Source organism: Rhinatrema bivittatum, chromosome 5 (assembly GCF_901001135.1).
Source record: "Rhinatrema bivittatum chromosome 5, aRhiBiv1.1, whole genome shotgun sequence".
Lineage (NCBI taxonomy): Eukaryota > Metazoa > Chordata > Amphibia > Gymnophiona > Rhinatrematidae > Rhinatrema > Rhinatrema bivittatum.
Window position 1 is genome coordinate 310,250,409 of NC_042619.1, and position 27,118 is coordinate 310,277,526.

The 27,118-nt window shown below is 46.8% G+C and overlaps 1 protein-coding gene across 1 annotated transcript; it reads left to right on the forward strand.

The window, feature by feature from the left end:
* The first annotated feature begins 1,364 nt into the window (after nt 1-1,364).
* On the forward strand, nt 1,365-27,118 carry ANKRD39 (ankyrin repeat domain 39). Its single transcript, XM_029604303.1, has 6 exons — nt 1,365-1,715; nt 11,068-11,156; nt 11,812-12,039; nt 12,648-12,751; nt 13,527-13,730; nt 25,397-27,118. Exons 3-6 carry the CDS (start codon nt 11,940-11,942, stop codon nt 25,538-25,540), a joined length of 552 nt encoding a protein of 183 aa, XP_029460163.1. The 5' UTR covers nt 1,365-1,715; nt 11,068-11,156; nt 11,812-11,939; the 3' UTR covers nt 25,541-27,118.

The following is a 27,118-nucleotide window of genomic DNA, read 5'->3' on the forward strand; positions in this document are numbered from 1 at the left end:
AAAAACCTAAGAGAGAGGTACAGTATTGGAGTGAAATACTTCCATGCACAAAAGAAGAGCATGATCTGGGGGGGGGGGGGGGGGGGTTGTATCTGATGATCATAAGGTGGCCAAAGAGGTGGATAAAGCAATAGCAAAAGCCAGAAAATGCTTGGCTGCATAGAATGAGGAATGGTCAGCAGAAAAAGGGAGGTGATATTGCCCCTGTATAGGTCCCTGGTGAGACCTCACTTGGAATACTGTGTACAATTCTGGAGCCCGCACCTTCAAATGGATATACTGGTTCTAGTCGGTCCAGAGAGTGGATATTAAAATGGTCAGTGGTCTTCACTCTAAAACATATAGGGATAGACTTAAAGAAAGGAGAGATATGATAGATTAAAATATCTCAAAGGTTTCCATGCACAGGAGCCAAGCTTCTTTCAATGGAAAGGAGGGTCTAGAATAAGGGGTCATGGGATGAGGGTAAAAGGGGGAAGACTCAGGAGTTATCATAGGAAATATTTCTTTACAGAGAGAGTAGTGGGTGCATGGAACAGCCTCCCAGTGGAGGTGGTGAAGACAAAAACGGTATGTGAAACCAAGAAAGCATGGGATAAATACAGGATCTCTGAGGGAGTGATGGGAATTGTAAAGCTAAATTAGTTGGGTGGATTGGTAAACTAGATAAACCATATGGTCTTTCTCTGCTATCGTGTGTCTGTTTTTATTCCTGTGCTTGGCTGCAGTAGGAGAAATAACGTATCTGTCCTTATTCATCCGTATTGTCACTTCATTACATAAGGTATTTCCTGGAATGAGCAAGGAGTTGAATGAGGATGGGGGCAAGTGCTGAAAATCTCTTAAAATGTGCCTCTCTCCACCCCTGTGGCAGTTGTGCTGTCTCCAGAGGCCTTTCAATACAAGGGGCTTGGTTTACGAAGCTTATTTCCATAGCTACAAAATGGGAGAAAAGCCTCCCTAAATCAGGCACAAAGTTTGTACGGAGGGCGAAGAGAGTTGCCCACAGCCTGCATGAGCGGCAGGTGGATTAAGTACCCAGGCTTCTCCAACCTCTCCACGCCACAATTTCTTTACTGGTGAAATTCAACGTATAAATATATTGAAATGACAACATTCCTGAAAACTATCAGCCACAGCGCTGAAAAACCTAGAGGGCACGCAATCTACTGTAAAACCTCATTGCCATAGCTCAGACGCTCTAGCCTGGAGCTCCCTCCTGTGAATTCACGCAATCCTGCAGCCCAGGAAAATAAACTTCGGTCCCGCTCCGCCTACCATTTGCTGATTGGTGGACAGACGGAGCCACGCAGGTCCTGATTGGTTGTTACTGCTGACCCGGGGTTGGGGAGGTCGAGGTAAGATAGCTGGAAGCGGAGGGAGGGAAGGAAGAGGTTGGGATTAATATCAGTGTTGCCAACTTCGCTTATTTCCCGCGAGTTTGGGGTTTGTTTTTTTTTCAGTTCGCCAGTTGTTTATTATTGGGCGTTTTGTGCTGTCAATTGCGGTTTTTTTAGGCATGGTGGGTGGGACGAACCCAGCTGTCCCTGTGATTGGCTGCTGCTGCCGATGAGGCCTGTCCACGAGGAGTATGTGGGCAGACAGGTAGTGACTGCAAGCAACAGTGTTAGGTGATCTGGAAGGTTTTATGCAGCAGGCAGGAAGGAGTGCTGAGGGGAGTGAAGCACTTGACTGGCAACAATAAAAAAGAAGAGGTACATGTGTGTAGACCATCACTCTGCTGCTGGGGGGGGGGGGAGAGAGAATGAGTGTGTGGGGGCCAGACAAGGGCTGCTGGGGGGGGGGGGGAGAGAATGAATGTGTGGGGGCCAGATAAGGGCTGCTGGGGGGGGGAGAGAATGAATGTGTGGGGGCCAGACAAGGGCTGCTGGGGGGGCGGGGGGAGAGAATGAATGTGTGGGGGCCAGACAAGGGCTGCTGGGGGGGGGGGGGGGAGAGAGAATGAATGTGTGGGGGCTAGACAAGGGCTGCTGGGGGGTGGGAGAGAATGAATGTGTGGGGGCCAGATAAGGGCTGCTGGGGGGGGGGGAGAGAATGAATGTGTGGGGGCCAGATAAGGGCTGCTGGGGGGGGGGGAGAGAATGAATGTGTGGGGGCCAGACAAGGGCTGTGGGGGGGGGGGAGAGAATGAATGTGTGGGGGCCAGACATGTGCATGCTTTCTTAGTGCACGCATGGTGCCCGCAAGGGGGGCGCCATGCAATATGCAAATTAGGGGGGCGCTGAGTGTGGCATTCGTTTTCATTACTGGCAGACATCCGGTTATGAAAACAGATGCCAAGTTTACCAGTGTCGGTCTTCATAACTTGGTGGTCTGCCGAGGTATTTTTTTAAAATTATTATTGAAGAAATACCGAAAAGCAGTTTTTTCTGCTTTTCTGTACTTCTACGTTTGCTCAGCTATTAACGGCTGCTCCAGGCAGGCGTTAATATCTGAGCGATAAATGTGCGTCTGAGACGCACATTTATTTTTTTGAATGCAGAGTAAATGAGTAATAGCCTCATTCACATGCATTTTCATGTGATGAGTGCTAACTCATTCACTCCGCGTCAGACACGCGTTAAATAGGCTAATCCCCCTATTGCATTAAGGGGGTGGATTAGCGCCTATTTAACCCGCGTCCGACAGTGGGTTAAACAGTGCGCTCGTGTGAGTGCACTGTATTGCATCGGCCCCACTGTCTGGAAAAACTTATGTAACATATAATCCACAAAAATCTGACAGACATTTTTAGGGTGTTAAATACTATTGCAAGCTACTGTATTTCCTCCATTACACTCACAAAAGTATTTTTTAAGTGTTTTATGTGTATAAATAGCTTCTAATAAAAGTAGTTTTAATATCCTGTGTTTTGGGCTTGGGTTTTTTTTTTTTTGGAAAATAGTGCTAGAAACATAGAAATGACGGCAGAAGACGACCAAACAGTCCTTCCAGTTTGCCCAGCAAGCTTTCACTTTTTTTTCCCCCATACTTATCTGTTACTCTTATCCTTTGTAAGTGACTTTTTTGTTCTATTTCCCTTCCACCCCTGCCAACGATGTAGTTAGCAGTGCTGGAGCTGCATCTATGTGAAGTATCTAGCTAATTGTTTAGGGGTAGTAACCACCATCAAAGCAAGCTACTTCCATGCATGTTTATCCAGCCTGTGCATCTCAGTCCTTGTTGGTAGTTGTCTGAATATAAATCATCTTTTCATCATTCCCCCTGCTGTTGGAGCAGAGAACTATGCTGGATATCATTGAAAGTGAAGTATCAGGCTTATTTGGTTTGGGGTAGTAACCGCTGTATCAAGCAAGCTACTCCCCTTCTTTTTTGTGGATGCAAATCCACTGGTGTAGCAGGAAGTGATCCTGTAGCAAGGATCTGCTCTCCAGGTGATGTATTGTCCTCTCACACTGAGGACAAGTCTCCCAGGGCTACTGCCCAGGAGGGAAGGGTTAGGCCGGCCATCATAGTTGGTGATTCGATTATTAGAAATGTAGATAGGGTGGCTGGTGGACATGAGGACCGCCTGGTAACTTGCCTGCCTGGTGCGAAGGTGGCAGACCTCATGCATCACCTAGATAGGATTATAAACAGTGCTGGGTAGGAGCCGGCTGTCATGGTACATGTGGGCACCAACGACATAGGAAAATGTGGGAGAGAGGTTTTGGAAGCCAAATATAGGATTTTAGGTAGGAAGCTGAAATCCAGAACCTCTAGGGTAGCATTCTCTGAAATGCTTCCTGTTCAACGTGCAGGTCCCCAGAGGCAGGCAGAGCTCCAGGGTTTCAATGCGTGGAAGAGACGATGGTACAGGGAAGAGGGATTCAGCTTTATTAGGAACTGGAGAAACTTTTGGGGAAAGGGGAGACTTTTCCGAAAGGATGGGCTCCACCTTAACCAGAGTGGAACCAAGCTGCTGGCACTAACTTTCAAAAATGAGATTGAGCAAGGGGGAAAGCCTACAGTCACTCAGCAGTGCATGGTTCGGAGAAATGTATCCTTGAAGGATAGTAATGAAATAGGAGAGTTAGGGCATCCCAACAGCGAGGTTCCATTAAAAGCAAACATACTTCATGTGCCTATATGTAAAAAATCACTGAAGCTAATGATTCCCGAATTATCCCTAACAACTGAAAAGCAGATTAATACAAACAAAAAACACACTTTGAAATGTCTGTATGCCAATGCCAAAAGTCTAAGAAATAAGATGGGAGAGTTAGAGTGGTTTGTTTGTTTGTTTGTTTGTTTGTTGAATGAATGATTGATTGATAGGCTTTTCTTTGCCGACATTCGTAAGGCACATCATGCCGGCTTACATTGAACTGAAAGAAGGAAAATACAAATAACAGAATAACATATCATATTAAAGCAAATGGCGTAAAATATGTGCATGGTGAAGCATTATATCAGATATATGAGAACATAAAGCAAACTGATAGGAAGGGTAGGAAAGGTATAGCAGCAAATGATGAAATTGACATAATTGGCATCTCAGAGACTTAGTGGAAGGAGGATAACCAATGGGACAGTGCTATATCAGGGTACAAATTATATCACTATGATAGGGAGGATCAACTTGGTGGGGGTGTGGCACTTTATGTCCAGGGGGTATAGAGTCCAACAGGATAAGATCAAACAAGAGACTAAATCCTCAGTAGAATCTATATGGGTAGAAATCCCATGTGTTGGGTAAGAGTATAATGATAGGAGTATACTACCGTCCACCTGGACAAAATGGTCAGACAGATGATGAAATGCTAAGAGAAATCAGGGAAGCAAACCAATTTGGCAGTGCAATAATAATGGGAGATTTCAATTACCCCAATATTGACTGGATAAATATAACATCAGGACTTGCTAGAGACATAAAGTTCCTGGATGTAATAACTGACTGCTTCATGGAGCAATTGGTTCAGGAACCAACAAGAGAGGGAGCTATTTTAGATGTAATTCCTAGTGGAACACAGGATTTAGTGAGAGAGGTAACGGTGGTGGGGCCACTTGGCAACAGTGATTATAACATGATCAAATTTAAATAACTGGAAGGGGGACAATAAGTAAATCTGCAGCTCTAACACTAAACTTTCAAAAGGGAAACTTTGATAAAATGAGGAAAATAGTTAGAAAAAAACTGAAAGGTGCAGGTGCAAAGGTTAAGTGTTCAACAGGCATGGACATTGTTTAAAAATACAATCCTAAAGGCGCAGTCCATATGTATTCCTCACATTAAGAAAGGTGGAAGGGAGGCAAAACGATTACCATCATGGTTAAAAGGTGAGGTGAAAGAGGCTATTTTAGCCAAAAAAAATCCTTCAGAAATTGAAAGAAGGATCCATCTGAAGAAAATAGGATAAAACATAAGCATTGTCAAAGTGTAAAACATTGATAAGACAGGCGAAGAGAGAATTTGAATTGACGTTGGCAATAGAGGCAAAAACTCATAATAAAAACTTTTTAAAATATATCCGAAGCAAGAAACCTGTGAGGGAGTCGGTTGGACCATTAGATGACAGAGGGGTTAAAGGGGCTCTTAGGGAAGATAAGGCCATTGCAGAAAGACTAAATAAATTATTTGCTTCCGTGTTTACTAATGATGATTGATGTTGGGGAGATACCAGTTCTGGAGATGGTTTTCAGGGGTGATGAGTCATATGAACTGAATGAAATCACTGTGAACCTGGAAGTTGTAATGGCCAGATTGACAAACTAAAGAGTAGCAAATCACCTGGACCGGATGGTATGCATCCTAGGGTACTGAAGGAACTAAAAAATGAAATTTCTGATCTATTAGTTAAAATTTGTAACCTCATTAAAATCATCCATTGTACCTGAAGACTGGAGGGTGGCCAATGTAACCCCAATATTTAAAAAAGGCTCCAGAGGCGATCCGGGTAACTATAGACTAGTGAGCCTGACTTCAGTGCCGGGAAAAATAGTAGAAACTATTCTCAAGATCAAAATCGTAGAGCATATAGAAAGACATGGTTTAATGGAAAACAGTGAACATGGATTTACCCAAGGGAAGTCTTGCCTAACAAATCTGCTTCATTTTTTTGAAGGGGTTAATAAACGTGGATAAAGGTGAACCGGTAGATGTAGTGTATTTGGATTTTCAGAAGGCATTTGACAAAGTCCCTCATGAGAGGCTTCTAAGAAAACTAAAAAGTCATGGGATAGGAGGTGATGTCCTTTCGTGGATTACAAACTGGTTAAAAGACAAGAAACAGAGAGTAGAATTAAATGGTCAATTTTCTCAGTGGAAAAGGGTAAACAGTGGAGTGCCTCAGGGATCTGTACTTGGACCGGTGCTTTTCAATATATATATAAATGATCTGGAAAGGAATACAATGAGTGAGGTTATCAAATTTGCAGATGTACAAAATTATTCAGAGTAAATCACAAGCGGATTGTGATACATTACAGGAAGCCCTTGCAAGACTGGAAGATTGGGCATCCAAATGGCAGATGAAATTTAATGTGGACAAGTGCAAGGTGTTGCATATATGGAAAAATAACCCTTGCTGTAGTTACACAATGTTAGGTGCCATATTAGGAGCTACCACCTAGGAAAAAGATCTGGGCATCATAGTGGATAATACTTTAAAATTGTCGGCTAAGTGTGCTGCAGCAGTCAAAAAACCAAACAGAATGTTAGGTATTATTAGGAAGGGAATGGTTAATAATGCCTCTATATCGCTCCATGGTGAGACTGCACCTGGAATACTGTGTACAATTCTGGTCGCCACATTTCAAAAATGATATAGTTGCGATGGAGAAGGTACAGAGAAGGGCAACAAAATGATAAACGGGATGGAACAGCTCCCCTATGAGGAAAGGCTGAAGAGGTTAGGGCTGCTCAGCTTGGAGAAGAGACGGCTGAGGGGGGATATGATAGAGGTCTTTAAGATCATGAGAGGTCTTGAGCGAGTAGATATGAATCGGTTATTTACACTTTCGAATAATAGGACGACTAGGGGGCATTCCATGAAGTTAGCAAGTAGCACATTTAAGACTAATCGGAGAAAATTCTTTTTCACTCAATGCACAATAAAGCTCTGGAATTTGTTGCCAGAAGATGTTGTTAGTGAAGTTAGTGTAGCTGGGTTCAAAAAAGGTTTGGATAAGTTCTTGGAGGAGAAGTCCATTAACGGCTGTTAATCAAATTTACTTAAGGAAATGCCACTGCTATTAATTGCATCAGTGGCATGGGATCTTCTTAGTGTTTGGGTAATTGCCAGGTTCTTGTGGCCTGGTTTGGCCTCTGTTGGAAACAGGATGCTGGGCTTGATGGACCCTTGGTCTGACCCAGCATGGCAATTTTTTATGTTCTTTTTTTTTTCACATTTCCTCTTGCCGTTGAAGCATAGAGCAATGTTGGAGTCGCATTAACCGTGTGTATGTTTATTGAATTAGGATATTAATCTCCAGGTAGTAGCCGTCATTCCTGCAAGCCGCCCCTATGCCTCTTCTCTTCATTCCCATCTTCCATGCCTCTTTGAAATCCTTCACAGTTTTGGTCTTCTCCATTCCTCCGGAAAGGCGTTCCAGGCATCTAACACCCTCTCCGTGAAGAAATACTTCCCGACATTGGTTCTGAATCTTCCTCCCTGGAGTTTTTGTTTTTCATGAAAACCTGGCAACCCTGAGTTGGGGGCGGGCTAGTGAAACTAGGAAAGACACTGGTACAGCACGAGAGGAAGAGCGGGTTACCTCAGTCAGCACAGGCCTGGTTTTCCCGGGCTTGTACCACTGCCTTGCCTAGGAAAATGGAAACTCTAGTTCCGTGCCTGCGGCAGCCCGACCTGCATGCCGATGCGCACCGCAGCCCTGCCTGCGGGATAAAAGCTCATTACTAGGTTTTTGAGACGCGATTGCCAGCGATAGTAAGGGGTTTTAGGATGTACTTGAGGTGGAAAAAAAGCTTATCCATATTGGGGATTTAGCAAGAAAATACGGGGTGATATTCGATTTATTTCATTGTGCCAAAGAAGGAGGGCTCCTTTTATCCCATCCTGGACCTCAAAGGCATTAGCTGTCATCTGCGAGTGAAGCATTTTCACATGGAAACATTGCGCTTGGTCATAATGGCTGTGCAGTCGGGCGGAGTTCCTGACCTCCTTGGATCTGTCCAAAGCATATTTTCACATTTCCATCTGACTGGAGCATCAGCATTTCCTGCAGTTCACAGTTTTGGGACGCCACTTTCAGTTTCGGGCACTGCCCTTTGGTGTGGCCACCACTCCCAAGATCTTTTCCAAGGTAATGGTGGTAGTTGCAGCAGCATTGAGAAAAGATGGAATCCTGGTATGCCCGTATTTGGACAACTGGCTGATTCGTGCCAAGTCACTGGAAGAGAGCCACCTGGTAACTCACAAGGTGAATTCCCTGTTGCGGGAGCTTGGGTAGGTGGTCAGCGTAGCCAAGAGCAGCCTTTAGCCTACTCAGTCCCTGGAATACCTGGGGATTTGGTTTGACACATAGCAGGGCAGGGTGTTTCTAGTTGCTAGTTCAAATCTGTCTGCTGTCTCGGTGGGATACGCAGTCTCAGGACTATTTGATTCAGCTCCTCCTGCTGATGGAAATATTCTTCCAACTGCAGTGGTGGCTACAGGCGGATCATCTACAGAAGGGAGTCTCCCTGTCCCCACCGGACTGGCTACTGTTGACAATGGATGCAATCTCCAAGGTTGGGGAGCTCACTGTCAGGAGCTGACGGCGCAAGGGCATTGGCATGCAGAAGAGTCTCTCTGGAACATCAATCGGCTGGAAGCGGGCCGTGTAGTTCAGCGACAGGCTGCGAGATTGGTCATTCCAAATAATGTCGGACAATGCAACGACCGTGGCTTACATTAGTCGGCAGGGAGGTACCAAGAGCCATCAGGTGTCACTGGAAATAGATCAACTTATGGAATGGGCGGAGGTGCATCCCCAGATGATCTTAGCCCCACACATTGCAGGCAAAGATACATCAGAACAGATTTCTCAACAGAGAGAGCCTGGACCCAGGAGAGTGGGCGTTGTCAGACGAGACATTTCAGCTGATTCGAGATTGCTGGGGTCCTCCTGTTCCTGGACCTGTTGGTGATTTTGCACAACGCGAACTTTCTGCGATTCTTCAGCCACGGAAGGGATCTGAAGTCCTTGGGGATTGATGCCCTAATGCAGGTGTGGCCGGAAGACAAGTTGCTATATGCCTTTCCTCCATGGCTCATTGTGGGCCGATTAATTCACAGGATCAAACGCCACAGGGGGATGGTGTTCTTGGTTGCTCTAGATTGGCCCAGGAGGCAGTGGTATGCAGATCTGCAGAGGCTCCTGGTGGATTCACCTCTTCGACTTCCAGCACACAGGAACCTGTTGCAGCAGGTACTTGTCTTTCACAAAGTTCTGACTCAGTTTTATCTGACGGTATGGCCCTTGAACGGGCTTTCTTGCTAAAACATGGCAACTCTGCTGCAGTGATTTCCACCTTGCTAAGAGCTAGAAAGTTCTCCACTTCCTTGGCCTATGTGTGAGTTTAGAGGGTTTTTGAGGCCTGGTGTGAGGATCGAGGTACTCTTCCTTCCTTGGTCAAGATTCCGCTTGTTTTGGAATTTTTGCAGGATGGCATAAATAAAGGCTTGGCTCTTAATTTCTTGAAGATACAAGTAGCGGCTGTCACCTGTTTCAGGGGTCAGGTAAATAGTAGATCCTTGTCAGTTCATCTTGATGTGGCCTGTTTTCTGAAAAGAGTGAAACATTTTTGTCCTCTTTTGCAGTTTCCGGTGCCCCTGTGGAGTCTGAATTTGATTTTAGATTTTTTGGCAGGCCCTACATTTACACCACTATGTACTCTGTCCTTGCTGTTGCTGACTTTGAAAACTGTGTTCCTTGTGGCGATTTGTTCAGCGCATAGGATGTCCGAATTGCAGGCCTTGTCGAGAACCATTTCTCCAGGTGACTCCAAAGGTAGTCACTGGGTTTCACTCGAATCAGACCATCTCCCTGCCATCTCTGGAAGTCGGATCGCCTGTTTGTCCTTCATTGCAGTACTAGACAGGGAGAGCCAGCTTCACGGGCTACTATACCTCTCTGGATTAAGGAAGTAGTCACGGCTGCCTATGTGGATGCTGGGAAGCCATTGCCTAGTTAGGTTCGGGCTCCGGTAGTGTCATGGGCAGAAGTTAGATTGTTGTCTCCTGTCGACATTTGCCGAGCTGCGACGTGGTCCTCCATACACACCTTTTCCAGGTATTATCGCCTGGCTGTTCAGGTCTGGGAGGATGCAGCATTTGCACATGTGGTTTTGTGTGGACTGTGGGCAGCTTCCCACCCTATTCAGTAGTAGCTTGGGTACATCTCACTTGTTCTGGATTCAAGGCTTGCTGGAATGGTGGCTACTACCTGGTGATTACTACCCTTACTCAATAAGCTTTCACACGGTTAATGCAACTCCAGCATTGCTCTCTGCTTCAACGGCAAGGGGAAATGTGGAAAAGAAGATTTGCATTCAGACAACAACCAACAAGGCATTGATCTGTGCAGTCTGGGTAAACAAGCATTGGGGTAACTTGCTTGATGCGGCGGTTACTACCCTTAACCATTAAGCCTTATGCTTCACTTTTGATGCAACTCCAACATTACTCTCTACATCAATGACAGGGGATGGCAGGAAATTCAAATCAAACAGTTACCAACAAGGGCCCTGAACTTGGTGGTCGGTGAAAGAGATAAGTATGGGAAAATAAGTGTGGGAGCTTGCTGGGCAGACTGGATGGACCGTTTTGTCTTTTTCTGCCGTCATTTCTATGTTTCTATATGTTTCTATCTGATTGGATGCTAAGAAATGAGAAATTACTACTTGCCTGATAATTTCCTTTTCTTTTGGACAGTCAGATAAATCCAGCTTCCTTCCCTTGGCTGCGGTGTGGTTGCCTATTGTTCCTCCTGTGTGCCTAAATATTACAGGGATTCCTGAAAGTGTTACTCCAGTCCCTAGACTAGTGTTATGTTCTTATCGGAGCTCAGTGTTTGGCTGAGTATTGACATGATTAGTTATTTTTAATCAAAGTTTTTGACTAGTCTGTCCACAGGTGCTTTTGAAGAGAATACTGGCGGGCTGAGATCACTGCATGGGATTTGTACTGAGATGTCAGCCTTCTCCATATCAGGTTAGTAATTACTCAATTGGCAGAAATGGACTAGTTGGCCCATTTGTACCTGCCTACTGTCACAGGTCACACTTGATCTGTGGGCTTCTCCCTTCTGTCCCCTGCTATTAAGGTCCCATGTATTTAACCTCTGCTGGAAGTCTGCTCTAAGCGTCCACATCCTCTCGATGAAAAAGCATTTTCTCATATTCCTTATGCTCCTTCCCTTCTACCTCACATGATGAGCCCTTGTTCTTGAGCTTCCTTCTTGTACTGCATTAAAGCCTATTTAGGTATTTGAATGTTTCTATGGTATCTTCCTTTTTTTTCTAAAGAGGACATCTTTAGCTCCTTCTGTTGCTCTGTGAATGCTTATAGTGAAGATTGTGCACCATGTTGGTTAATCCTTCTTTAACACAGAAGTCCATCTCAGGTTTCTCTTCACCTCTTACTGACTGCATGCAGAGTCCATTCTAGCAACAGAGAAATCCACCTTATTGTCCTCTCTTCTCATCACTTATACTCAGAGACCATTTTAGGGACAAAAATCCCACCTTTCATTGCCTACACCCAGAGTCCGTTCCTGAGGGCAGAGAAATGCACTTCAGGTCTTCCTCCTCCTCCCAGAGGCTCCATGAGTATATGCATCCTGTTGAGGTTCTTCTCTGGCTTGCAGGTGTGCTCTTGGACCAGCCCCCTGGGAGATCAGCCTCTGGCTCCTTTCCTTAAGCTGCACTGTGGGTCAGTAGTTGAGAAGTACTATGCTCAAGCATTTCCAACAGCTACAGTGACCACGAATAAGTAATGGCATCCTCAAAGCAGAGCGTGAACAGCTGCTGCTGCCATGGCTCCTCTGTGCCAGGCAGCGTTCACCAGACCTTGGACGAGATGGACTTTGAAAGAGGTAAAAATATGCTAACCTTATCCAGCGTTGACTTTTCTTATGTATTCCATCCCGCCTACATGCACTGAATCCCTGCTGTACCCAACACTACCCCCTCACACACACTGCCACACTGATCCCTGCTGTACCCAATTCTTCCCCACTACATACACTGTCACTGATCTCCGCTGTACCCAACACTACCCCCACACACTGTCACATTGATCCCTGCTGTACCCAGCACTGCCCCTACACACTGATCCATGCTATACCTAACATTTCTCCCCCACAAGCTCATATTGATCCTGTTGTACCCACCACTGTCCTCTCTTACTGTCACCCTGATCGACCCATCACTATCCCCCTGCTTATACTGTTGCACTAATCCCTGTTGTACCCAGCACACACTCAAACTGATCCTGCTGTACCCCACACTATCTTCTCTCCCCCTGTTACACTCACTGGCATACTGATTCCTGCTGAAGCAAACCCTGCTTCTAAAAGGAAAGAGATGTTACTATCCTTCGATATAACTTTCTCAGTGGATTGCCTAGAGATCTGAAGGACATACATGTGTATAAGGCTCTCAGAGGGGTCTTCTTTGTTAACAAATGTTTAATCTCTGATAGGTATTTGGCCAGCTGCCATGAATGGGGACCTTCTCCGTGTCAAGAGGTTTATTGAGCGGGGAACTGACCCCAGTTGGCAGGATCGCTCTGGTTATACGGCCCTGGTTAGTGCCACAGCTGTCAAGATAGGCAGACCATAAGCCTGCGGGGAGGGGGGGGGGGGCGGCACAGGAGGGTGGATGGCCTGTCATTTATAAAATAACAAGTAACCCTCAAGCACTGATGCACCATAGCCACCCTGGCCCAAAAGTAGTGCTCTGCTGGGAACTTCTTTCCTGAAGTGGATTGGACTGGGAGTGCTGCAGAGTTAGCACTTACTGCCCCATGGGGAAGGAAGCAGCAGCTCCATGGTTTATTTCACTAGGAATGGCAGCTGCATGGCCCAAGAGGCCACTGTTTGCAGATCTGAAGTGAAGGGTGTCTCTACCCCCTTCCACCACAGGGAGGCACTGTGATTGCTTGTTTGAGTGTGAGGAGGGAGAGGAAAGCAAAACATTTCATAGGCAAAGGCAGCAAGCAACATAGATGAAATTAAGCACAGACTCGTGCTACATGTATATAATGAAGCATGTAGGCAACATACAAGAGAGATGGCTAATGAGACCAGGTTGAGCAGTCAAGCACAAGACTGTTTGGGCTCCTTGATCATAGCTAGCTGACAGGATAGGATAGGTGTAGTCAGCTCCAGTCTTCGAGAGCCACATCAGGTCTGGTTTACAAGGTATCCATGGTGTGCATGAGATGTGTCTGAGTTGGCCACTCCAGGGACAGAAGCAGTTCTGGGTATGATGGCTCACTGATGAAAGAGGGCTTCCTGATGAGAGTAGGAGTATTTCTGTATGGGAGAGGGTACGGCTAACATCTCACTCTGTTTTGTAGCACTATGCCAGCCGACACGGTCACCTGGCTGTCTGCGATCTCCTGCTGCGCAGTGGAGCATGCTGCAATGTGCAGACCAACGGAGGGGCCACACCCCTGCACAGAGCCTGCTACTGTGGGCACACTGAGGTGGTGCAGCTGCTGCTGTCCCAGGGAGCAGACCCTGGCATCGCAGACAACGATGGCATGACCTGTCTGCACAAGGTACAAGTGCTGGGAGAGACTGGAGGGGGAAAACCAGGTTAGGGTAAGAGAGAAATTCAAGAGACACCAGAAACGGTGCTGGAAGTGTGATGAGGGGATTGTGAATGGGAGGAGGAAAGAGAGAAGCAGCATTACAAGGGCATGCTGAGTGTTTGTCTCAGCACAGGGAAGAAGTGTTGCTTGTTGTTCAGGCCACAGCTATGAGTCAGGAGAAGTTCTCGGACATGAGTTGTAATGCCAGCTCTGCCAGTGACTTTGTGGTACACTGGACAAGTCAACTAATCTCCCTGTGCCCCAGTTAACTGAACTATAATTGAGAACTAAAAACGTTTTCCTCCCTGCCATCCCATCCCAGCAGCCTTCCACGTTATCCCTGTGTCAGGAACATGTCCCTAGGGGTTAGAAAGCTCCTGTGTCATTGGACATGCCTTAGCAGATACTCGGGTAACTTCTGGTGGCACAGTAGCATGAATGCTGGGTCTTGAATGACCACTTATAAAGCACAAAACTAAAGATCACTGCTCAAGCTTCAGAAGATGTAGCTGCTGTGCTGTAACTGTGAACATAACAGAAAGTAAAATTCACAGATATACTAGTACTTAATACAGAACCCTGTGCACAGAGAAGTTACAGGCAAGTCAGGAAGCAGATTCGGCAGCCACATTCCCCCTGCATTTCAGTTGCTTGAAGATGACGCCTCTGCCTTTTGCCTCAGATCAGCTGTAAGGTCTGAGCTGTGAGTTGAGAATGATTCCTTCTTGGCCTTTTAGCTGACATTGAGAAACCTCTATAACCTGGGAGGTGGGGAAGTCACGACCAACCACCCCCCCCTGCTGGAGCCACAACCAACTGGGAGGATTAAGCCTCTTATTAAAAAAGCAAACAAAAGGTTTCCTATTCTTCAGCAGAGCTGCAGTGTATTTTCATGTTAAAGATTGAAAACTTACTGCACGTGGAAGGAATTTATTTTCTCTGTTCAGATACTGAAACACATACTCTTCTTGTTGTGTAACTATTTCTTTGTATGTAATGACATCTCCCCTCACTGAATATCTTCAATACAGCATTCCTTTTACTTAATATACCGTTTACATTGAAATCCCCAATGGCAGCATGGAGTCTTGACCCATTCCACATTTGGTACATGTGAAAAGATTCAGAATTGATGATGAATATACACATGGATTAAACAATACTTAATTTTGGATCCTATTTCTTTCCTTTTATCTGCTTCCCTTAAGGCATTTAAATTTACTAATGCTCTCTTCCTCTACATTTTCTTATGGAAACAAAAAATGATTTTTGCACCTTGTTAAGTGATCCTGCTTCTTTTTTTTTTTACCATGCTTTCATTTCAAATCTAAACTTAATCAAGTTCATCTCTGAGGAGGTCAAGTTTCTTTCTGCAAAAGAAACCTTTGCATTTAAAAAAAAAAAAAAGTCTGTCCTTTTCATTTCACTTTATTTGATCTTTAATATAAAGATGGTGTGTGGATGGTATTGTTATGAGACAGAGGTCAGATAGCAAAATTCTGAAGCAGAGAAAGTTCTGCACCCATAGAACTGCAGAAGTGTGGTGACTGGGGCTCACTTATAAAGACAGTGAGTCATATTTTAAAAAGAAAAATATCTGCAAAAAATATTTTTTAAATTCTACAAAATTGCAATTGTGTGTTTTGTTTTGTTTTTTTTACGAGGAATGAATTTTGCATATGCATGGAAACCCCTAATCCCTGTACATACCCGGATCAGTCCAGACTACTGGGTTTATTCATCTCTTCCAGCAGATGGAGACAGAGAAAGTTTCACTGACACTGCTTCATAATCCCTGGTGCCACCTGTAGTTCCTCAGTATTTCTCTTGTCTCCAGCAGATGGTGGCTGGTGCATAAACCTGCAGTTCCCTGTACGTACCTGGATCAGTCCAGACAGTGGGTTATGTCCCCAATCCAGCAGATGGAGTCAGCCAAAGCTTCGAGGGGGGCGTCACCATAAGTACTACTACCCCCTCTGCAGGAGTTCAGTATCTTCTGACTCCAGCAGATGCGAGTAGTAGAATCTGGGTTGCTCCAGATTGCCTGAAACCATTTCTTACATCTGAGGTGTGGTGAATTTTTTTTCTTTTTTGGATGTGAGCCTTTCCTCCCAGGAGTGTTTGGGTCCTGGTGGATCCTTCCCTGTTTGGTTGAAGTGGACAAGCTGGAGGTCGATGATCTTTTTGTATGCTCGCGCCTTTAGTCCGAGGGGTGTAAATCTGGTGGTCCAGATCCCTCCCCTTCATGAGGCTGCTCAGGCGGCTGTAGGCTCAGGTGGCTGGTATCTTTTTTTTTTTTTTTCTTTCATCAACTTGCCTTTCTTTAAATTTCTGGTTTCAGTCTCTCCTTATTTCTTTTTGCCTTCTGCTGAACCTGAGCTGGACAGCTCCGTGTTAACTGCAGAGGAGAGGCTGATCAGAGTTTTAAAGTTGTTTTAAGGAAAAAAAAAAAGTTAAGGCTATCTCGCTGGTGGCTCTCCCCCACCGGTCCCTGTTTGTAGCGGGTGTGCAGGCTCCAATTTATGCTCCCATTCACGCGATTGTTCGAGGCTCGGCAGAGGAGTTTTCCCACTGGTTTCAGCATGATTCGCGGTTCTGTTTGCTGCACGTGTGGTGCAGGATCAGCGAGGCTCAGCCGCTTTAGTTTATGTATAGGCTGCATTTTGGGGGGAGAGGGTCCATCAGAGGCAACCGTGAGAGGCAGGAACCTTCTTTCGGGCTCTCCCCCTCAAGGGTTTCTGTGAAGCGCTAATGTGCAGACCACGGCAAGCCTCCAATTTTCCTCCGACACAGGAACAGCTGCCATTTTGGCTACCCCAGCAGTGCGGTCTGTTCAGATGGACGATGGGGGAGATTTACCTCTGCATCTTTCTCCGGCCCACCTGACCATGGTAGAGGGTCTGGGGGGGGGGGGGGGGGCACCGATGAGGCAATACACTTAGATCTGCCAGTGCCTGCATCCGCGAAGACTGCACCCTCACAGCTCTCTCGGGCTCCTCGGGCCTTTTCTGCTGATTTTTGTTCTCCTGCTGCATGAGGCAGGTTTAGGTAGCCAGTTTCACCCTCGGGGGTCAGAAAGGTGCTCTGGGGACTGAGCAATCCTGACGTTGGAACCCTCCACTGGGACAGCGTTTACGGCATTCTGGGTTTGCTAAGGCAGACTCAGATGACTCGATTGGGTCTCAGGGGGACCCCGGGACACTGGAGGCCTTGTCGCAGGATCAGATTATTGATCCAGATGACGTCGGCATATCTCAGGGAGATGATCTAAATAATCTTCCAGTCTCGGAGGGTGATGACTCTAAAGTGCTCCGCTTGTTTCGGAAGGAGGAGTTTTAGGCCCTTTGATTCCTCAAGTTTTGGAGGAACTAGGGCTGAAACTCCCACAGGAAGACTTTGATATGGAAGGTGCGGATCTTGTTCTGCATGGGCTTCGGGCTCCCCGCAAGCTTTTCTCTCATGTCGGTGAAAAAGATGATGGATCAAGAATGGGGAACGCCTGACTCTGGCTTGAGAGTGGGAAGGGCGATGGCTAAGCTCTAACCCTTGCCGGAACAGATGTTGGAGCTCTTTTCCCTTCCAAAGATGGATGCTGCGGTTTCGGCGATCACAAAGAAGATGATTATCCCTGTTGCAGGTTCCGCGGCATTGAAGGATGTTCAAGACCGGAAGTTGGAAATTCAGCTCAAAAGGATTTTTGAGGTACCGGCCCAGAGTCTGCAGGCAGCTATCTGCTTCAGCTTCATGCAAAGGGCTTGCCTGCACTGGGTTCAACAGCTTCAGGATGGGCAGGCAAATTCGGGTGTCAAAGCAGATAAAGCAGAGTGCTTGGAGGCATCGTTTGCTTACGTGGTGGATGCCTTGTATGTCTTGGTCAGAACTTCCTCCCATATTATGGGTTCCGCGGTTTCAGCCAGACGATTATTGTGGTTAAGCAACTGGTCGGCGGATGTTTCGTCTAAGTCTCATTAGGCTCTCTGTCTTTTAAGGGGCGCCTTGTTTGGTAAGGATCTGGAGCACTTGATGAAGGACCTGGGTGAGAATAAGGTGCATAAGTTGCTGGAGGATAAGCCTAAGGGCAAACGGCCTTTTCAATCTCTGTTTGCATTTTCGGATATTAGGTCGCGTCAGGTGAGAGGAGCACCATCCTTGCAAAAGCAGTTCTCTTCTCGAGGTCAGTCCTAGCAGCAGTCCTTTCAAGGCGGTCGACGGCCATTCAGAGCTTCCTTCAATAGTGGGGCCGCTGGAACCAAATCCTCACAATGAGGTGAGGCCGGTCCACTCCGCCGTTCCTTTTATAGCGGGTTGTATAGCACAATTTTATGGGGAGTGGACCAAGATCTCTCAGGATCAGTGGGTCCTCAGCATAATAAGAGATGGTTATGCATTAGAATTTGCTCGGCCCATTCGCGACTTGATTCTTTTTCCCTGCAGGTCATTGGGAAAAGTGTCAGGCGGTCCAGGGAACATTAGGTTATGGGTTTTAGAAGCGGTGGTTCTGGTTCTGCAGAGCAAACAAGGCAAAAGTCTGTATTCCATCTACTTCGTAGTTCCAAAGAAAGAAGGCTCTTTATGCCCCATTCTGGAATTAAAACGGGTAAATGTGGCGCTAAAGGTCCCGAGGTTTTGGATGTAAACCCTGCAGTCAGAAATCACAGCGGTGCACAAGGATGAGTTCCTGGCTTCCTTGGATCTGATGGAGGCCTACCTACATATCCCCATTCATCCGGATTACCAGCGGTTCCTGAGGTTCATGGTACTGGGTCAGCATTTCCAGTTTAGGCTCTCCCCTTTGGGCTGGCCCCGCATATTCACCAAGGTAATGGTGGTGTGGCACAAGGGGGTCCTGGTGCACCATTATCTAGACCAGAGCTTTCCAAACTTTTCATGTTGGTGACACACTTTTTAGACAAACATAATTTCGGGACACAGTAATTCAGTCTACTAGCAAACCAGAGGTTGTATGCAGTGTAACAAAGGAAAAAAGAAACATCACCCATCCTTATAAAACAAATCAAGAAATATAAAATCATCAGCAGTAAAACTGTACTAACAAAAAGAACATATTTCGAAACAGCTGATGAGTGGAATATCCAATAATTAAAAACTCATATAAAACATTTCCAGATACCAACAAAATATTTCAAAATAGCAGACACAAAGACCCAGTAATGAAAAATAATAAGGATACAAACATTTTTTTGCTCTGCATACCTGGGAACGTTTGATATCCAGGTGTCCTGAGATTGTTCTGAATTAGCAGGAGGAGGGGTGGTTTGCTTGGAACTTTCTCCTCTCTCAGTCACATACCAGCGCTCTCTCTCACACTGGCTCTCAATGACACACCTATACACACATGCTCTCAGTACTCACATATACACATGTTTTTTCTCTCTCACTTATATAGGCTCTTAATTACACATTTACACACATGCTGTCTATCTTTTCACGCTTACAGACACACAGGCTTTCAATCACACACATACATGCTGTCTTTTTCTCTCACACACAGACTCTCATTCACATGCTTACAAACATGTCCTCTCTTTCTCTCATTTACACACAGGCTCTCAATCACATACTCACATGCTCCATCACCTAAACCAGCTCTCAATCACACACAGACACACATGATCTCTCTCTTACTTATACACACAGGCTCTTAATCATACATACACATGATTTCTCTCACACACAAAGGATCTCAATCATACACACATACTCTTTCACACAAACAGGTTTTCAATCACAAACTTACACATACAGGTTCCCAATGGTAAACTTACATTCATGCTCTCTCTCTCTCACAGGCAGGCTCTCAATCACAGACATACTCTCTTTCACATGTACAGGCTCTCAATCATTCACATACATGCAATCTCTCACTCTCTCATACACACACACAGGGCCCCGCGGCCCGGAAGAGGAAGTGGAGAGTATTGGGTGAGTGCGCGGCAAGAAGAGGCCACGCTAGTGCGCTCGGCATCGGCCCGAAGAAAAGAAGACTGCAGCGCGGCTCGGAGGAAACTGAAGAGCTTCAACCGCGGCCGATGGGACTCCGCCTCCGCGAGGGCTGAAAATGAAGAGGTTAGCGTTGGGAGGAGGCTGCTGCTGCCGCGAGTTCCCGGGGTGGGGGTGAGAGAGAGTGAATGCTCTCTCTCCCCCACCCCGGGAACTCGCGGCAGCAGCAGCAGCCTCCTCCCAACGCTAACCTCTTCATTTTCAGCCCTCGCGGAGGCGGAGTCCCATCGGCCGCGGTTGAACATTTTCCTCCGAGCCGCGCTGCAGTCTTCTTTTCTTCGGGCCGATGCCGAGCGCACTAGCGTGGCCTCTTCTTGCCGCGCACTCACCCGATACTCTCCACTTCCTCTTCCGGGGGGGGGGGGGGGCGGGAAGAAGAGAGCACGCCGGTGCCGCTGACTTCAGCTGTCCTGCCGCGTTCCGCCCAGGCGGAGGAGGACCGGGGAGCAGCTGGGTCAGCGGGAAAGTGTGGCAATACTTGTCTGCGAGCCAGATGCAGCATATCTGGCTCGGAGCCATGGGTTCCCGGTCCCTGCACTTGCCGGTGTGTCACGTGCACCGGGCTTGCGCGGCACACCTCAGGCGACACAGTAAAGTGTCGCGACACACACTTTGGAAAGCTCTGATCTAGACGATTGGCTCATCAGAGCACAGTTGGAAGTCGTTTGTTGTGCAGTGGTGCAGAAGGTAATTACCACCCTAGAATCTCTAGGCTGGATGGTGAATTTGGCGCAGAGCAAGCTGATCCTGTCTTGGACCCTAGACTACTTGGGGGCTTGGTTCAACACGCTGAAGGGCAAGGTGTTCCTCTCAGAGGAGAGAGCCTGCAAGTTACAGATGCAAGTCCGGCGTCTGTTGGCTTTGCAGGTTCCCAGAGCTTGGGATTTTTTTTGCATGTTCTCGGCTTGATGGCTTAATGCTGGACTTGGTGTTGTGGGCTTTTGCGCATATGAGACCACTACAGAGAGCCCTGTTGGCACAGTGGAATCCGTTGTCTGAGGAGTTTCATATGCCCGTCTCGCTCGATGGTCATGCGCGGGACAGTCTGGCTTGGTGACTGCAGTCATCCATTCTGGTCCATGGGGTAGATCTGGAGGTCCCGGATTGGGAAATTCTTACTTCCGATGCCATTCTTTCTGGTTGGGGAGCAGTATGCCAGCAACAATCTGCCCAGGGTATTTGGTCGGCGGAAGAAGCCTCTTGGTCTATCAATCGCTTAAAAACCAGAGCAGTACGGTTAGTGCTGCTTGTTTTTCTACCTTTGATTCAAGGCCGCTTGGTGAGAGTCTTGTCAGACAATGCGACGACCATGGCATATATCAGTCAGTAAGGAGGAACCAAGAGTCATGCGGTGGCTGAGGAGGCTCAGGAGTTCATTCTTTGAGCAGAGCAGCACATGATTCAGATAGCGGCGTCTCATATCACAGGGGTCGAAAATGTCCAAGCGGATTTTCTAAGTCGCACAACGGTAGATCCAGGGGAGTGGGAGTTGTCCGAGGCAGCGATGCAGCTCATCCGAGAGAGGTGGGGCTGTCCCCATGTGGATCTAATGGCAATGCAAAGGCATCTTGGTTTTTTTTTTCAGTCAAAGACAGGAGTACGGGGCCAAAGGGGTCGACACTCTGGTAATACCTTGGCCTCGGGGGGTGGTTCTTTACATATTTCCCCCTTGGCCTCTGATAGGCAAAGTGTTGCGTCGGATAGAGAAACACCCCGGAGAAGTGGTGTTGGAAGCCCAGCTTCAGTCATCTTCCTCACCTTCTTCAGCAGGGCCACTTATTTTCAGACCAGGTAGATCACTTTTGTCTAGTGGCCTGGCTTTTGAGAGGCGGTGCTTGAGACGAGGAGGGTACTGAGAGGCCGGTCATAACTACTCTTCTGCAAGCTAGATGGATATCGACTTCATTGTCATATATCAGAGTCTGGAAGGTCTTTGAGGCATGGTGTATAACTGAGGATAATCCAAAAAACAAAAAATGGAGCAGGAGAAATTGTACTCCAACTATTTAAATCTCCACACATCCAAAGAGATGCAAAATAGATTAATGAGGTCCAAGCGTAAGTCAGTTTATAAAGAAAAAAGTATTTCAAATTTTTATTTTAATTTAATTTAAATCATCAACTCCATTGCTCATCTGTCAAAACTATACAGTTCTCGATAGGGTCCCCCGACACAGACCCCGTGTTTCGCCAGACGGCTGCATCGGGAGGGACAGTAATCGATGAAAATTTCAACAACTTGTATGCAGAGCCACGTGGAATTGACACTCATACAAGTTGTTGAAATTTTCATCGATTACTGTCCCTCCCGATGCAGCCGTCTGGCGAAACACGGGGTCTGTGTCGGGGGACCCTATCGAGAACTGTATAGTTTTGACAGATGAGCAATGGAGTTGCCAGATTAAATTAAAATAAACATTTGAAATACTTTTTTCTTTATAAACTGACTTACGCTTGGACCTCATTAATCTATTTTGCATCTCTTTGGATGTGTGGATGTATAACTAATGAGGTACAGGCCTTATGGTCTGTGTCTCAGGTTTTATCTTTCCTTCAAGAAAGTTTGATCAAAGGCCTAGCTTTCAACTCTCTGAGTACAGGTAGCGGCTCTGGCTTGTCTACATGGTAGAGTTGAGGGTCACACGTTGTCCTCTCATTCCGATATAGTTCGATTTCTTTGAGGGGTTAAGAATTTGCGCCCTCCGGTTAGGAGACTTTGTCCATCCTGGAATCTTAATCTCGTTCTCCGAGGTTTGTGTGAGCCACCTTTTGACCCCTTCTGCAGAGCGACTCTTAAGGATTTGACTTTGAAGGTTGTTTTCCTGGTAGCCATTAGTTCTGCGAGGAGAATCTCTGAGTTGCAGGCTTTATCTTGCCGCGATCCATTCCTTCAGATCTTGGACTCAGGAGTGTCCTTGCGGACGGTTCCCTTGTTTTTTCCCAAGGTGGTATCGGCTTTTCATGTTAATCAAACTGTGGAGCTTGCGGCTTTCCTGGAATTGGATGCTTCTGCAGCTCATGCGCGGGAGCTTAGGCTGTTGGACATCCGTAGGATTTGCTGAGGTATCTCAAGGTAACAAATGATTTTATAGTCCTGGGGGAATTCTGTGCTACTGCGGAGCGCAGAATTTGCGCAGAATTGCCAAATTCGCAGAAAATAGCAAGAGGAGACCCCAGCAAACCGCGAACAGAGCGCGTCCTGTGTGTGCCGTGGGACGCGCTCCATTCGCAGCGAAGATGAAGGCCCGGCGCACCATTTGCAGAAAAGATGGAAGGCCCCCGTGTGCCATGAACGGAGTGTGCTCCGCCCGCGGCGAAGATGGAAGGCCCCCGTGTGCCGCGAACGGCGCATCGTGCCTTCATCTTCGCCATGAACGGAGCGCGTCCCACGGCACGTGCTCCATTCGCGGCATGCCTGTGAAAGAGAGCAGGAGAGTGTGAGAGAGAGCATGGGAGGTAAGGGGGGGATGCCGGTGAGAGAGGGGAGAGGGTGTTGGGAGGGTGAGAGTGAGCATGGTTGGTAAGGGGGGTGGGGGATGCTTGAGTGTGGGTTTCTGAGAGAAGGAGCCTATATGAGGGGAGGGTGTGAGAGAGAGCAGGGGAGGTAAGAGAGCGGGGGGGGGGGATGCCGGTGAGAGAGAATGTGTATGTGTGAGAGAGGGGAGGGGAGAGTGAGAGACAGCATGGTTGGTAAGAGGGGGGTGGGGGGATGCTTGAGTGTGGGTTTCAGAGAGAGGGAGCCTATATGAGGGGAGGGGGGGGGGGGGGGAGAGGGTGTTAGAGAGCATGGGAGGTAAGAGGGGCTGGAGGGGATGCTTGAGTGTGGGTTTCAGAGAGAGGGAGCCTATATGAGGAGATTGTGAAGGAGTGTGTATATATGTGAGAGATTTGGAGCTTGTGTGTGTGAGGGTGCTAGTCTGTGTGAAGGGATTGTGTGTATGTGAGACAGAGCCTGTGTGAAGGGGTGCATATGAGAGAGACATAGGTAGCCTGTGTGAGGATGTATGTGTGAGAGAGAAAGGGAGCTTGTGTGGGTGTGTATGCAAGAGAGAGGGCCTGTATGAGGGGATGTGTGTATGCGAGAGAGTGAGGGAGCCTGTATGAGGGTGTGTGTATGTATTAGAGAGAGAGGGAGCATGTGTGTGAGAGAGGGAGGGACAGAGGGAGCCTGTGTGAGGGGCAGTACTGAGAACGGGGTCAAACTCTGGGACTGGCAATAGAGAGGAAGGGGTTGAGCCTAGAGGTGGAGGGGAGAGATACTGGCAGGTGGAGGAGTTGGGGCCTAAGAGGGCAAAGTGGCCAGTAGAGTAGGGAGAGCGAGTGGAAGGGGACACTCTTGAATTTCTAGGGAAATTCTGCTCAAAATATTTAAAATTCTGCATCTTTAAGTAATAACTTTTTTCTGTATTAATTTAAAATGTAATTATTTTAAAACTGTCATGTAAATTGTTGTTTGCAGAATTTAAATTTTTTTGGCGCAGAATTCCCCCAGGAGTAATTTTAGGAGATCTGATCATCTGTTCATTTTATGGAGTGGTGCGAAGAAAGGTACCCAGGCTTCCAAAGCTACCATTGCGAGGTGGCTTAAGGAGGCTATTACGTCAGCATACATTCTCAAAGGCCATCAGGTGCCTGAAGGTTTGGGGGCTCACTTTATATGTTCACACGTGTCCTCATGGGAGGAGGCCCAGTTGGTTTCACCAAAGGAAATTTGTAGGGTGGTGACTTGGAAGTCGCTGCATACTTTTGCAAGGCACTACCGTCTAGATGTATGGGATCTGGAGTCTCAGTTTTTTGGCGAGAGTGTCTTGCGAGCTGGACTCTCCAAGTCCCACCTTAAGTAGGGAGCTTTGGTGCAACCCAGGAGTCTGGACTGATCCGGGATGTACAGTGAAAGGAAAATTGGTTCTTACCTGCTACTTTTCATTCCTGTAGTACCACAGATCAGACCAGAACCCACCCGATCTATGGAGGTGGAGAGTTGTCTGCTCAGCTGTAATCTTTTTGGTACAAATTTTTAAGGTTATGGAATACAGGCTCATTGGAAGACTTTTTTCAAGGTTTTACAAGTTTTGCAAGTGTTTTGTGCTTGGGTAAAGATCAATACCTAAGGAACTGCAAGTGGCATCAGGGATTATGAAGCATTGTCAGTGAAATTTTCTCTGTCTCCATCTGCTGGCAGGGATGAATAAACCCAGGAGTCTGGACTGATCCGTGGTACTACAGGAACGAAAATTAGCAGATAAGAACCAATTTTCCTCTCCCCTCCAAAAATCTCCTTAAACTTACTATACGTTAGAAATGTACAACAAAGAATTTGTACAAATTCCCCAAACCATTTGGTTGGGGGTTGCCCAAGACATAAATTTGGTGTTAGGATGTGCAAAAGCTTGCACCCACTGAAGAAGTGCAATTAGCAATACAGGAGTTTTCCCTAGTCCTTGAATGTGGAGCTAAGAAATGTAATCCTCCAAAGGGAGAAGCAGAAAAAGGATGCTGGCAGTCTGCTGCCATTCTTCAGGTCAAGACCCCACACCTCCTCTCACTATGTTATGAATGAGTCGAGGCCCCGTAGTTGCTGCTGTCTCAGCTTCTCTTCTCTTGTCCCACAGGCAGCAGAGAAGGGCCACGTTGACCTCTGCCACCTTTTACTGCAGCATAGCCCAGGGTTAAAGAGCATCCGGGACAGGAAGTCCAGAAGAGCTTCTGATCTTGTGCCTGCTGGGGAAGGCCTGAAAAACCTTCTGGAAGCCTGAGTGTCAGGGAAGCTGCTCCCACTGTCCGTTTATGATGAGTGGAAGGCAGATGGACAGGCCTCTGCAGCCATCCATATTTGCAATGCATCAGGCTGGAGTGAAGATGACAGAAAGTGAGGGAGCTGCTGGCCCCACCATCTTTCTGCTGTATTGCAGAAGGGTTCTGCCTGGGCTTTTTTTTTCCCTCATTGACCTGGCTAGATGTGCCACAAAGATGTATTGTGCCCTTTTCAGAATGGATTAGCCCTGCAAATATGTCTGTGTGTGTGATAATGAACGTATAAGATAGGATTTAAAAAATGGAGCGTGTACCCAGGAGGAGTACACATGTCGATTGCGTTGCCTCTCAGTATCAGTGCAGTAAAGCACTGCAAATCTTATTCCCAGCAGAAATTCAAATTAGTCAGCTAAAATCACACTGGATGTTAGCATGATATAATTAACCAGCGCTCACAATTTTGCATTTCCTCTACATTATAACCAGGTTCTCTCTTAGATTTTCTCCAAGTTCCACTTTATTGGTTCAGTTTAAGACTTATTCCAGGATTACTTCCATGCGTCGTGGAAGCCACAAATTCAGGCATGATAGGATCCTAATGAAGATCTTGGATATGAAATTGAAACTGTGGTTAATTACGGAATAAATCAAATGTGGCCCAGAACATTCCTCCTCCTCCTCCTCTAAGTTGAAGCTTAATTGGAAGCAGCCTCTACTTTGTGCTATGGCAGCTTGAGGCTTGCTTCACCGCTACTTGTCAGCTTTTGCATATATTTACCTTCCACCCCACACTCCCCAGCCACTGAAGTAGCAGTCCTCAACTAGGTGCCATAGACTACATCTCCCCTGGAAGCCTGGTACAAGTGAACCCTGAATCTGGCCACTAGGTGTCACTGGTCTATGACTAGAATTCGCTTTCCCCCTCCCCCTAACCCTTCAGGGCTATGAATGTTATTTCTGCAGCACCCACTTAAACTGAGAATTGGAATTAAACCCAGCTCTTGTGTATGGTAACAAGCCATTTTTTTTTTATTTTTACAGATTTGCGTGCTTGGTTACTTTATTTTCTTAGATTTCTGTTATTATATATCCAGTATCTAGCAAGAGACCATGCATGCACCTGTGTTCAGAAATTCACATGAAATATATATTTGCATACAGTGAAAGCAGAGTATTGGGCAGGTGCTCCCCAAGGACCAAGCTGAGAACCACTGGTCTAGACTAGTTCTGGTTTTCTAACGCTGCCTCCTGATACATTCCGGTACCTGTAGGACTAATGTCAAATGCATTGGGCTTCAAGTTCAAAAGTCAGCAACGGACAGAGTTCTCCCTCCAGAAACTGGGTCACTTTGTAGGTAATCCTCTTCTTTTGTGGATCAGAGGGGCAAGAGATCAACTTCACTGCAGCCACTGACTTGCCCAGAACAGAGTCTGACACGAAAGTATCCCACAGTCAGGACCACAGCCAAGCATGGAGGGTGCATGCCAGTTTTTGTTCATCATCAAAATCAGGATTTTGTACAAGCAGCGTAACAGTAGTTTGTAAAGGGAGTTTGTGCCAGCAGCTGTCCCATGGCTAT

Excerpts from the sequence above, each read along its gene's own strand:
- ANKRD39 (XM_029604303.1), top strand. The coding sequence starts at position 11,940 with ATGGCATCCTCAAAGCAGAGCGTGAACAGCTGCTGCTGCCATGGCTCC. Across the intron at positions 12,040-12,647 it reads CGAGATGGACTTTGAAAGAG|GTATTTGGCCAGCTGCCATG; the intron begins GTAAAAATATGC and ends AATCTCTGATAG. Across the intron at positions 12,752-13,526 it reads GCTCTGGTTATACGGCCCTG|CACTATGCCAGCCGACACGG; the intron begins GTTAGTGCCACA and ends TCTGTTTTGTAG.